This window comes from Hipposideros armiger, unplaced genomic scaffold (genome assembly GCF_001890085.2).
Source record: "Hipposideros armiger isolate ML-2016 unplaced genomic scaffold, ASM189008v1 scaffold_194, whole genome shotgun sequence".
In the NCBI taxonomy this organism is placed as follows: Eukaryota; Metazoa; Chordata; class Mammalia; order Chiroptera; family Hipposideridae; genus Hipposideros; species Hipposideros armiger.
The window spans coordinates 2,101,786-2,115,108 of NW_017731544.1; the positions used below are offsets into that span (position 1 = coordinate 2,101,786).

Below are 13,323 nucleotides of genomic sequence, written 5' to 3' on the forward strand. Positions count from 1 at the left end.
AAGTGTGAATTCAATGAAAAAACCAGATTTCCCAAAACATTTAGCATTTAGATTGTTAGATTGAATATTGCTGGAGTTTATTATATGTTATATGAAACCTAGTAAATGCTTGAACAGCTTCTGAAAGTACAATAGGGTGATGTATTTTTTATAAAATATTGTTCTATTGTTTTTTTAAATGACACTTTATTTACTTTCAAGAGATTCTTAGCTGACCTTCATTGATTGTAGGTAATTGAGAATGAAACATATTAAACTTAACACAAATTACCAAAAGAGTTCAGTACAGTTGAATGATTTAACTTGGAAATATATGCAGAGAAATTTGGTACAAAATAATCTTTGAAATGAAATGAACTTGAGATTTGCTTGCACCAATTTGCTTAATATTTCTGTATGCTGAGCTGAAGCGTTTGTATTAGCAGAGCAAGATTTCCATTTTAAAGAGTGTATCCAAGTGTCACAAAGTTTCTATTATTTTTTCGTAGGTGGTTTCAGACACCCTCACAGGTTTTCTACCATGCAGCAACTGAACACGGAGGAAAAGATGTATATCCAGGGCAGTGTCTTTGGGAAGGTTGTGAGCCTTTTCAGCGACAGAGGTTTTCTTTTATTACACACTTACAGGTACACTTTATTAATACTCTTTGGTCAGTAACTCATCTGGTTGCATTAAAGGTCTTGATGTGTATTCTTTTACTTCCTCTTTCTCAAAAAGGATAAGCACTGTTCAAAGGATGCCCTGCTTGCAGGATTAAAACAAGATGAACCAGGACAAGCAGGAAGTCAAAAACCTTCTACCAAGTAAGGAACATGAGTTTACCTCCTGTTGTACATACAAAAAGAAAAACAGGAAACTGGGCAAAACAGTACAAATGAAAGACAAATGAGCGTATTGGAAGAGTGGAAACTTGGGTCCTAGTCCAGCTCTACCATTAACCAGCTATGTGACCCTGTTTAAATTGCTAAAAATTCTCTAGGCATTGCTTTTCATGTTTGACTGGACCACAGGGTCTGTAAGTACCATATAGCTCTGACATTTTGATTCTACTTTCTAGACAAATCATTGGAAGTAATGACAGATGTTTTGTGAACTGGAACTATGTATATGGCTTTGTCCTTTAAGAGAGTAATTGAACATGTATTTGATAATGCAAAGAGGTTTCTTCTTGCAACTACGCCTTGAATGGAGGCCAAGGTGGCAAGTAAAGGTCCTATATAAGAGTATACATGTCACATTTACTATATGGCTCTTCATTTACCTGTTTTTTCTTGAACACAGACTTGTAATGCATGTAGTCAAATTCTGAATTGGTTGTATATTCCTGTAAGGTCCTTATTAGATTTACATAATATCTTCTGTTTCTAACTAAAGCCCTTAGTTGTAGATTCTATAATCTAAATAATATTTTTAGCTCCCAAAATGTGAAAATTAGTTTGTCACTATTTATTAAGCTACTGTAATATGCTGGGCATTGTGCCAGACCTAGGGAATTCTAAGAACAAGATATAGTTAGTCTACAACTTCACAGAGCTATAAATACGGAGAACTAGGAATATGGGAACACAGAAGCTGCTTACATAATTTATTCATGCAGTTTCTATTAAATAACATATACTCTGTGCTAGACACTAAGGTATAGTATGAGGGATATGTGACCAAGATATATTTTGCCATTCTTAAGTAATTCTTACTATACAGTATAAAAGTATCAACATGAAGATAAGTACAAGATGCTGTGAGAGCTCACCTAAACCAATCTAGGAGAGCAGGGATGGTTTTCTGACAGAAAGTGCATTTAAACTGAAACCCAAAGAACAAGGAGTAAATAGCTGAGAGTCTCATAAGCCTAATCTTGAGTTTGAATTTTATCCTAAAGACAATAGAAAGTCATTTTTCTGCCAAATACCTTTGTCTATAATTTTCACTGTATTTAATTTGTATTATATAGCTTAAAATAATATGTTGGAATATGTTTGGTGTTGCTCAAGTTTGGAAGAAGAGATAGTTGGTATATTGGTTACAATCAGTCAAAACTCTGTCACTGAAATCATCGTATCTGATAAGTTTATATCTACATATAGATGTCTTTTTCTGTAGACATAAATGTAGATACAAACTGGCATACAATTTAAAGATTGCTTTTACGTTGACTTATTTAATATTCTGAATTAGTTTTTTTATATAAATAAATACCAGAAATATCCCCACTTTACAGATGTGAAATCTGAAGTATAGTGGGGCAAACTGAAATATTCTGAGTCATGCAGCTAGTTACAGTGTCGGAAATGGACACAGTTTCTTCACATGCAACTCACTTCTCTTTCCACCACTGCCCCACCAGAATACAACAGATACTAATGCAATTTTTCTGCTTGGCCAAAGAAATCTAGAGTAGTTTGAATCTAATTTTATATAAAATCCATCTCTGCAATCCTTCCATTTTACGTCTTGCATAAAGGACAGTAGAACTACACTGAACGGATGGATTAAAATTATTAAGTGATGAAAAATAAGATTATGAAGCAAAGTAATAGTTTGCAATGTAGTGTTTAGCATAATTTCATATTATCATATTAGGTTATCTTTTCCTGGATGACCTATATACCTGTACCAGTATATTCTTAGGTAATATTATTTTACTTTTAGGTACTGTTTAGTAAAAATAACCTGCAGCTCAAATTGTAGACTATTTTCTTCTTTATTAACATCTTCACATTACATTAAAAAATGTGAACTCCACAACTTTGATATACTATGTTTTATTTTTTTAATTAAATTTATTGGGATAACATTGTTAATAACATTATGTAAGTTTCAGGTGTACAATTTTATAATACACTATGTTTATATTGCGTTGTGTGTTCACCACCCAAACCGCCCAGCATCTAGTCTCCTTCCATCACCATATATTTAATCCCTTTTACCCTCTCCGTGCTCCCCCCACCCTCCTTCTCAACTCGAGTAACCACCATACTCTTTATGTCTACCAGTTTGTATGTTTGTTTTGTTTGTTCTTTTGTTGCTTTCTGTTTTATAGCCTATATATGAGTACAGCCTTGTCCTTTTCTATCTGACTTAATGTTGTATTTATTTTGATTGCATGTTTACCAGCACAACTTTAAAGATGGACTACACTGAAACATTTATTGCTTGCTTAAAATTAGTAGATTGGAAAATAAAAGACTTGAAACCACCTTGATACTAAGAGCCTCTTTGCCTAGGCTGACACAAAGAATAAACATTAATGCTGGACCGTGGGAGTTTTTATTCATTCTGTATCCAAAGTTTCAAAGTAACCACCCTGGGGTTGACAAGTGGGTCGTTGTCTGTCTGTCTGTAGCATCCTGTTGACTGTCTCTTTCTCTCTCTCATCAATTTAGGCAGCCCGCTGGAGGGGGCCCAAGCTCAACGCCCAGAGCACAGAAGGCCATCGTGAATCATCCCAGTGCTGCCCTTATGGCCCTTAGGAGAGGATCACGGAACCTTGTCTTTCGAGATTTCACAGTAAGCAAGCCTTGAAAGCCTTATCTGTAAAGGTGTGAGCACTGTATGATTTAGATCTTTATTCTTTTTCTTTTTTTTTCCTTTTTAAGGATGAAAAAGAGGGACCAATAACTAAACACATCCGACTAACAGCTGCCTTAATATTAAAAAATATTGGTAAATATTCAGAATGTGGTCGCAGGTGAGTAAGCTGTTTTCCATAGCCAAAGTGAATTTAGATTATTTTACTTTTACATATCAGGTAATAAGATTAGATATCTGTATTATATTCACTGTTTTTGTCATAAATTTTGTGAATATGTTCAAAAGCTTATGCCACGGTCAGGCCATCATGATCTCTTAAAAACCAAAAAATAGACCAAAGTTGCAATAACTAAAAGGTGCTCCTTTACCTTGTTTTATTAGGTTAATTTTCTTGCCATAGAATTTAGAGAAAAAGTATATCTACTAAAGAGAAAACTTAGGAGTTTCTTAGGGATGCGGAGAATGGTCATTTGAATTGTGTGGAATGAGGATCAAATTCAGTTTGATAATTGGCATGCTAATGAAGCTGTCAGTCATAGATATTAATAAGATTCACTATAATACACTGAAGTTTTAAAAGTTACTTTCTAATGGACTTAAGCTAGAGTAAAATCAGGATTTTGTAAATCTATAGAAACTAGAAATAATAATTGTAGTCCTTGAGAGAGAGCAGATGTGGAATGTTCTGCTGATGCCTTTTGACCTTGTCTTCCTTGAAGGTTGAATTGATTTTCTAGTATTCCTCCTGCATCTCAGGCTCCTTTGTTGAAAAGTTGTCTTCTGAGGCAACTTGCCTACCAGATAGTGACTTTCTCTCTGAGTCTCTCTCCTCTCACATACTATCATTAATCCCATCCCCTAAATATATCTTGAATCTACCCTAGTTCTCCTCCCCGCCATTTTACCTTGCAGTAGGTCTTTTATGATATTTTCTTGCAATAATCTTCCAACTGGATTTTTCAAACATAAAAACAGTAGTATCAATTACGAAGGATAACAAAGCAATGAATTTGACTGTATCAGATTTTAAAACTTCTGTAAATTAAAGATGAATAAAACTCTTCAAACTAAAGAAAAGGTATCCGTAATGACAAAAGTTACTATATTTAGTGTATCAAGTAGTCTCACAATTGAATAAGAAAAAAACCTTAACACTCAAATTTTTGAAAAGCAAAGTTTTTCAGAAAAAAAGAAATAATGAAGGTTTAGTAACCATACGAGAGCACTGGCATCTCCCTGCTTCATTCATTACGTGATTTCTTCCCACCTTTCTCACGGTATTGTCTTCCCACCTCTCTTTTTGCGTCATAGCCTGCATTTCAGTTTCAGCCCAACTAAACAATATGCAGACTCCTAATCATGCTAGACTCTTTCATGTTGAACTTTTATATCTTTTTTCCAGTGCTCATACTATTCTCCTTGCCTAGAATGCCCTTCTCCCTGTGTTGCCAGCGTAGAATATCTGCAAACTCTTCATGATTAAGCTTAGACATTAGCTTCTGTGTGCCACCTTTCCTATGCTGTGTTCCCCTTCCCCACTGAGTTTGTTCTCTATTTTAATAACGTCTGCCTTATAACACTTAATCCTAATATTTTTTTTAAAAGATTTTATTGGGGAATTGGGGAAGGGGAACAGACAAGTTTTTGTCCTTCAGTCTTAGTTGTGGAGGGCACGGCTAGCTCAGCTCCAAGTCCAGTCGCCATCCAGCCAGCCACCCGTCATCAGCTCATAGCTGCTCAGCTCAAGGTGCCGCGTTCAATGTTAGTTGCGGGTGGGCATAGCCCACCATCCCATGCGGGAGTCGAACTGGAAACCTTGTTGTTAGGAGCACATGCTCTCACCAGCTGAGCCATCCTGCCACCTGTTGGCAGCTCAGCTTGGGCACAGCTCACCGGCCCACGTGGGAATCAAACCGGTGATTCTGTTGCTCAGAGCTCACACTCTTAATCAACTGAGCCACTTGGCCAGCCCTTAATATTTTGTAAATAGTTTGAATGTGGCATTTTTCCTCTCTTGACCTATGTCCTGACTTTCTCTGATTAATCTTTGTAGCCTGAACACCTAGCCCAATACAATGCCCAATACATTATAGATAATTTCTACTTCCTATTCATCCTTTAGGTTTCAATTCAGGGTGACCTCTTCCTTTCCTGACATCTTCCTTACTTCCCTACCCCTGACCTAGGGTGCAACAGGTACTCTTTACAACCCCACACTTTCCATGTTACCACCTTAGATGGTGAGATCTTTGAAAGCAGGGATTGAATATTTATTTTTGTTTTTATGTCCTTAGTGCCTAGCATAATGTTGGGAATGTAATAGTAATTCAATAAGTATTTGATTGATAGATGGAAAGAAAGAAGTCTCACAAATTCATTTTTTTTGTAGAGCTATGTCTAGAATTTGTGTAGGCAATTGGAAATCTAAAAATAATTTTAATAACTTTTTCTTAGGGCTTTTTCCTCACATTCTAGTTGAATATTCTTAGGCTTACAGTAAAGCCACTTTGGCTGGGTCTGATACAGCAGTTCTCAACCTTCCTAATGCCACGACCCCTTAATACAGTTCCTCATGTTGTGGCGACCCCCAACCATAAAATTATTTTCGTTGCTACTGTATAACTGTAATTTTGCTACTGTTATGAATCATAATGTAAATATCTTTTTGTTTTTCGATGGTGTTAAGCAACCCCTGTGAAAGGGTCGTTAGACCCCCAAAGGGGTCGCTACCCACAGGTTGAGAATCACTGGTCTAATATAACTATTGAGCCAAAAGTTTTCATTATACTGTTTTTGTTTTGTTGATTTTATTATTTTACTTAACTCTAAACCTTCCACATATCTTCTGGCATCTTTAGTTCCTATGATCTTAGAATAGCAGAAGCAAAAGAATTAAAACAATTCATTAAATATTTTCTATTCACCCTCCCAGTCCAAATTGAAATCTCCATATCGAACTTCTGTTGAACATCTCCAGTGATAAGGAGTTTTGCTTGAGTAAAAATACTGACAGAGTCTGGCAAAACTCACAGATGTGAGGAAGAGAGTGTAGGAAATCAGATAGCTACAAAAGATAATTCTCTGTTCATACGTCTCATCTCTATTGGCATAAGCTATAGAGTGTGATTTTTTTAGACTAAAGCAAATTCTGTTTGCAATAAGAAAAGAGAGGTCCATAGAAAGATATGTGGAAATTTACCTTCATTCTTCCAGCACAACATACTGAACAATGTGAAATATCAGCTTTTTTTTAAATTTGAAATTCATAATCTGATTGAATAGTATAAGATGTTTAAATGCAGTTTATCTCCCTTCTGATTAAGCTTGAGTTCTGGAGAATTCTCTTCCTTTTGATGTATCTTTTTTTTTTCTTTGATGTATCTATCTTTTATCAGTGTAATACATGGGTCTTATTTAAAAATCAAATGATACTTTTCTATACACTAATAATGAACAGGCAATAAAAGAAATAAAGAAACCAGTTCAATTTACAGTAAATCAAAAGAATAAAGTATTTAGGAATCATTAACCAAGGACATGGAAGACTTGTACACTAAAAAGTAGAAATCAATGCTGAAAGAAGTCAAAGAAGACATACATAAAGGGAAAGACATTCTTCCTTCATGGTTTGGAAGACATAATATTGTTAAAGATGTTAGTACTACTCAAAGCAATCTACAGATTCAATGCAACCCCAATCAAAATCTCAATGACATTCTTTTCAGAAATAGTAAAATCCATTCTAAAATTTATATGGAATATCAAGGAACCCTGAATTACCAAAATTATTTTGAAAAAGAACAAAGTTGGGGGACTCACACATTCTGATTTCAAAATTTACTACAAAGCTACAGTAATCAAAAATATGTGGTACTGGCAAAAAAGCAGACATACCGCCAATAAAACAGAATGGAGAGGCCAGGCATAAGTCCTCACGTATATGGTAAAATGATTTTCAGTAAGGATGCCAGTTTCCATTCAATATGGAAAAGACAGTCTTTTCAGCAAATGGAGTTGGGAAAACTGGATATTCTCATGCAAAAGAATGAAGTTTAACCCTTACCAAACACCATATACAAAAATTAAGTCAGAATGGATCAAAGACCTAAAAGTAAGAATTGGAACTATAAAACTTAATAACATTGGATTTGGCAGTGATTTCTTGGATATGACCCAAACGCATAGGCAATGAAAGAAAAAATAAATTGAACTGAAAAAATAAACAAATGGAACATCAGATTTAGAAACTTGTGGTGCAGAGAGGACACTAGCAACACATGAACGGAAGAAAATAATCACAAATCACATACCTGATACAGGGATTAATACCCAGATATATAAAGAACTCTTAAAACTCGACAACAAAATACAAACAAACCAAATCAAAACTGGGCAAAGGACTCAAATAGACATTTCTCCAAAGAAGATAAACAAATGGCCGATAAGCCCATGAAAAGATGCTCAACATTATTAATCATTAGGAAATTACAAATCAGAACCACAGTAAGATACCACCTCATCCCTATCAGGATGGCTGTTGTTCACGCGTGCACGCGCACACACACATATACGTGTTGGCATGGATGTGGAAAACTTAGAACCCCTGCACATTGCTCATTGAACTATAAAATGGCACAGCCACTGTGGAAAACGGTATGGTGGGCCTCTAAAAATTAAACATAGGATTACCATTCGATCCAGCAATTGCACTTAGGGTAGTATACACACAAAAGAACTAAAATCAAGGAGTCGAACAGATAAAGCAGCATAGCCAAAAGGTGGAAGGTGGAAGCAACCCAAGCCTCCTCCATCAACAGATGAATGGATAGCTAAAGTGTGGACTATATGATGGAATGTTAGCCTTAAAAAGGAACAAATTTCTGATATATGCTACAACATGGATGAACATTGTAGACATTATGCTAAGTGAAATCAGGCAGACACAAAAGGGCAAAGGACGAATGCTGTCTGGTTCCACTTATATTCTACTGGAAGAATGAAATATATAGAGATAGAAAGTAGAGCAGTGGTTACCACGGGCTTGGAGGGAGGGAGGCAATAGGGAGTTAATTGTTTAGTGGGACAGAGTTTGGTTATGAGGTGATGAAAAACTTTGGAGATTGATTGTGGTGATTGTGCAACAACGTGAATGTACTTAATACCACTGAACTGTGCACTTAAAAATGCTTAAAATAGTAAATTTTGTATTTTGTGTATTTTACCACAATTTAAAATTAAAAACAACAATGATGAAGAAAGGATTTGGGGAATAATGGAAAGTGACTGCTAATGGGTACTTGATTTCTTTTTAGGGTGATGAAAAGATCAAAAATTGGTTATGGTAATGGTTGCACAATTCTGTGAATATACCAAAACCACTGAATTATACACTTTAAATGGGTGAATTTCATAATATATGACTTAGATATCAATAAAGCTTTTGTAAAAATTAACATTTAAAAATTAAATGGTACTAAAAAGCTTATAACAAAACAAGCATAAGTAGTCCCTTACTTCACCTCCTGCCCGTCTCTCAGCTCAGAGTGAACTTGCAACAATTTGAGCTAATTTTTCTGCTGTTTGCCTCCATATTTATCAATAATATGCTTATGTTCCTATTGACTCTTTTTCTAAGGAATTGAATACTCCTAAAACTTCTGTTCCTCCTATTTTTCCTTTCTGCATAATATTGTTACATCAGTTTTTGATGAAATCTTAAATTGATTGTTGTCCAGTTTTTTGATGCTGAACCAAACGAGTACTACTTTTACTACCTTTTTTTTCTCTGTGTTTTTCTGAGGTTAATGATTGCCTTGCTCTTTGTGTAGCTTTTTTGGGCCTAATGCTGATTTTTCCATGTATTTTGATCAGTATCTCTCAAGTCTATATGTAAGCTATCCAATACTCAAACACAATTGTTACACCCCTATCAGTTTTACATTTTGTTCCCTTTACAGTCTAGACAGCTTGCTTTGCCAGCCTAGCACACAGCTATTCTTGGGAATTCCTTCTATGTTGAATCCCTTTTCCTGGAAGTCCACTTATTTTCTTTACTTGATTTATTCCCTCTTCATGCTAAAGCACATCCTCCAATAATTTTAAGACCCTGCATGTCCAGAAATGTTTTTAGTCTACCCTTACTCTTGGTAGTTTGGCTAGTTACAGAATTCTAGATTGGAAAATCATTTTCCTTAAAAATCTGAAGGCATTGCTCCTGTGTCTCTAGCATGCAGCTTTGCAGTTGAGTCCAGTGACATTCTGGTTCCCATTTCTTTGTATGTGATCTATTTTTCCCTCCTCTGGAAGCTCTTAGGATCTTTTTTTTTCTTTTTTATCTATGTCTACTCTTCTGAAATTTCATGATGGTGTGTCTTGATGTCAGTGTTTTCTTGTCATTGAAGGGGGCATTTCATTTCACTGGACCCTTTCCATCAGGAGATTCATGTCCTTTAGTAATGGGAAATTTTCTTCAATGTTTCTTTTTATAATTCCCTGCAATCCATTGTTTCTGTTCCTCATTTCTTGAACTTCTGTTTTTTGGGTATTAGACCCTTGTCAATTGATCCTCTGATTTTTCTCTCTTAGCTTTCTTTTTTTTTTTTTTCCAGTTTAATCTGTTTTCTGGGAATCCCTTTAACTTGCATCAAATTCATCAAATTTATTGAATTTTTACTTCAGCTATCCTGCTTTAATTTCTAAGAGCTCTTTCTGAGTTGCCAGTTGTTGCTATTTTATAACATCCTATTCATATGTTGAATAGAGTGCCTTCTCATCTCTCTCAGGGGATATTAATCTCTAGTATTTTTTAAGTTTCTTCTGCTCTGGGTATAGTTCCCATTTCCTCAAACTTCCTCAAATGTCTGAGAATTTTTAGCTTCATTATAAAATACCTAGAAGCTAGTTGGAACCTCTGGGCAGGTGATCTCCACTTGTCACTGACCCCCGATGAGCCAATGTGTTTATTAGAAGCCCCTTCCACTTGTCAGTTTTGGTAGCGAGATTGTTTCTCCAGAGAAGAGTCTCTGATTTTCTTGCCTTTCGAGGTGGGCAGTTTGGAGGAGAGTCAATGTGAGGTCCTGCGTTCTGGAAACAGAGTCGGGGAGGGGGATCAGGAGGCTATCGCGTTCAAGTATGTTCACTTTCACCCAGTCCCGTTTTCTGCCCGATTGATCCCTAACCCCCTAACCTTCATTGTGTCTACATCTCTGTAAGTCCTAAGTCTTCCTGGTTTAGTTTCTCCAGAAAATAAATCTCTTTTACTTATTTTGGGAGAGAAAGGAGATAAACTGCTCAAGCTGCTGTTTTCCTAGAAACTGACTCGTGTCTTAAATTGTTTTCACTAATGCTGTTTACAAATTATTTCTTATTTTTACTAAGTTTATTAAAGTAACACATTGTTTATGCTTTGTTAAATATCAAAAAGGAACTTTTGAAATATGAAATTGAAAGTATCATTTTATACAACAAAACAGGCATATTTCATTTTTTTTATCTAGTTAGTGAGTGCTTATTTAACCTCCCCCAAAATAAAAGATATTAATTTATATCAAAAATGAAATTGTTACCTTAAAATCATCCTGGTGGTTAAATTTAGTATTTTTAGTATTATACATGTGACATAAAAATAAAAGAACACTTTTTTATATGACTATCAGTTTAAAAAATATTATGCTTTTATTAAATTTTTTAAACTAAAGGCTTTCCTTGTCAAAATGTTTATGGATTATACAGAGGAAATAATTTGATACCACTTTGTAAGTTATTTTTAAATCATCTTTTTATGACTATTATTTTTTTACAGAAATTTTAGAAATTTCATTGTTTATTTAAAATTTCGTTAAAAAGCTTTCAAAGTAAATTATGTCTAAAAAAATGTATAAAACACAGAAATGTAAAGCTCAATGAATTACCACAAAGTGAACCACTCATATAACCAACCATCCAAGTTAAGAAATAGAATAGCAGGGGTGGCCAGTTAGCTCAGGTGGTTAGAGCACAGGCTCATGGCACCGGGGTTGCCAGTTCAATTCCCACATGCGCCAAGGAGCTGCGCCCTCCTTGATTGAAGACAACTAGATTGAAGACAACGACTTGACCTGGAGCTAATGAGTCCTGGAGGAACACACTATTCCCCAATAAATTTTTTTTTTTAAAAAGGGAAAGAAATAGAACAGCAGTACCATAGACAGAGCCCCTTTGAGGCCCCACCAGTCTTTGCCCCGTCCTCCTCTGTGAGACCACTCTCCTGATCTGTGACACCACAAATTAATTTTGCCTGATTTTTAACTTATTATATAAGTAGAGCTATATTTATGTGTGTGTGTGTGTGTGTGTACATATATATATATATATGTATATATATATGTGTGTGTGTATATAGGTATATACATATATATGTGTATATATATATGTATATATATGCACACACACACACACACATATGTATGTATATATTCCCTGTGGTAGCTATTTTTTTTACTCAGCATTGTTTGTGAGATTCATTGGTGTTATCTCATGTAGCAGTATTTTGTTCATATTGTTGCAATATAGAATTCTGTTGTATTAATATACTCAAATTAATTTTTTCCATTCTACTTTTGATGTGTTGTTTTCCATTTTGGGGCTTTTAAGAAAAATGCTGCTGTAAACATTCTATACATGTTTTTTGACCACATATGTACATATTTCTATTGAGCTTTTATGAAGGATTGGTGATTAGGATATTATAGCTTTAGTACATAGTGCCAAACATTCCAAAGAAGTTTACATTCCCTCCAGCAATGTATGAGAGTCTCAGCTGCTCAACATACTGGCCAAAATTTGGTATTATAATTTTAATATTTAATTCTAGTCATTTTTTTCAGTGTGTGGAGTCTCTACATATGGAAAGTACATAAAAGCAGATATCCAAATAGCCAAAAACATATGAAAAGATGCCCAACTCCTTAGTCATCAATCTCATTTTTTTTTTTTACTTTGTTTTGCTGTGGTAAAAATGTTAAATTTTGCCTTTGAATTTCTGTCTTTTCCCATAGACTGCTTCCTTACAATGTTTTTCGTTCAAAATTTAGAAGTCTTCATCTCCTTTCTTTCCTCTGTTAGTTCCTTTTACCCAGGGTTATTTTAATGAAGGCACTGAGGTTCTTAGGTAATCGCTTGCTGGTTGATTTCTTTCTAACATGTATTGTGAAAATTTTCATACATAAGGCAAACTTGGAATAATTTCACAGTGAGCAGTTTCACAGTGAACACTCATATACCAATCACCTGCTTTTACCATTGATATTTTACTAATACAGTTGACCTTTAAACAACACAGGGGTTGGGACACTGACCCCTGGGCAGTCAAAATCTGCATATGACTTTTGATTCCCAAAAACGCTTAACTACTAATAGCCTACTGTTGACCAGAAGCCTTACATAAACATTGGATTAACACACATTTTGTATGTTACATGTATTATATATACTGTATCCCTGTAATGAAGTTAGAGAAAAGAAAATATCATTAAGAGAGTAATAAGGAAGAGAAAATACATTTACAGTTTTTATTGAAAAAAATTTGTGTATAAGTGGACCCGCGCATTTCCAACCTTTCTTCATCACATGTTTATCCATCTCTCCATTTCTGGCCTGATTTACTACTTTTCTCCTCAACTTTAAGCATCACTCTTTTCTTTAGTAGACAGCGCCCACTTTTATAATCTCTCTTTGTATACGCAGCCACATCAATACTATAATTTTTTTGCAAGTTTATAAATTAAAAAAAAAAAAAAAACAGTTTCTTTTAT

The 13,323-nt window shown here is 34.9% G+C and overlaps 1 protein-coding gene across 1 annotated transcript in view; it reads left to right on the top strand.

Moving 5' to 3' along the window:
• ARID2 (AT-rich interaction domain 2) overlaps positions 1–13,323 on the top strand; it is a 164,960-nt gene that overhangs the window by 149,258 nt on the left and 2,379 nt on the right. The window contains exons 15-18 of the mRNA XM_019653085.1: positions 489–627; positions 719–804; positions 3,385–3,508; positions 3,598–3,689. Of these exons, the coding sequence (XP_019508630.1) occupies positions 489–627; positions 719–804; positions 3,385–3,508; positions 3,598–3,689 (441 nt within the window). The remainder of the gene's footprint in view (positions 1–488; positions 628–718; positions 805–3,384; positions 3,509–3,597; positions 3,690–13,323) is intronic.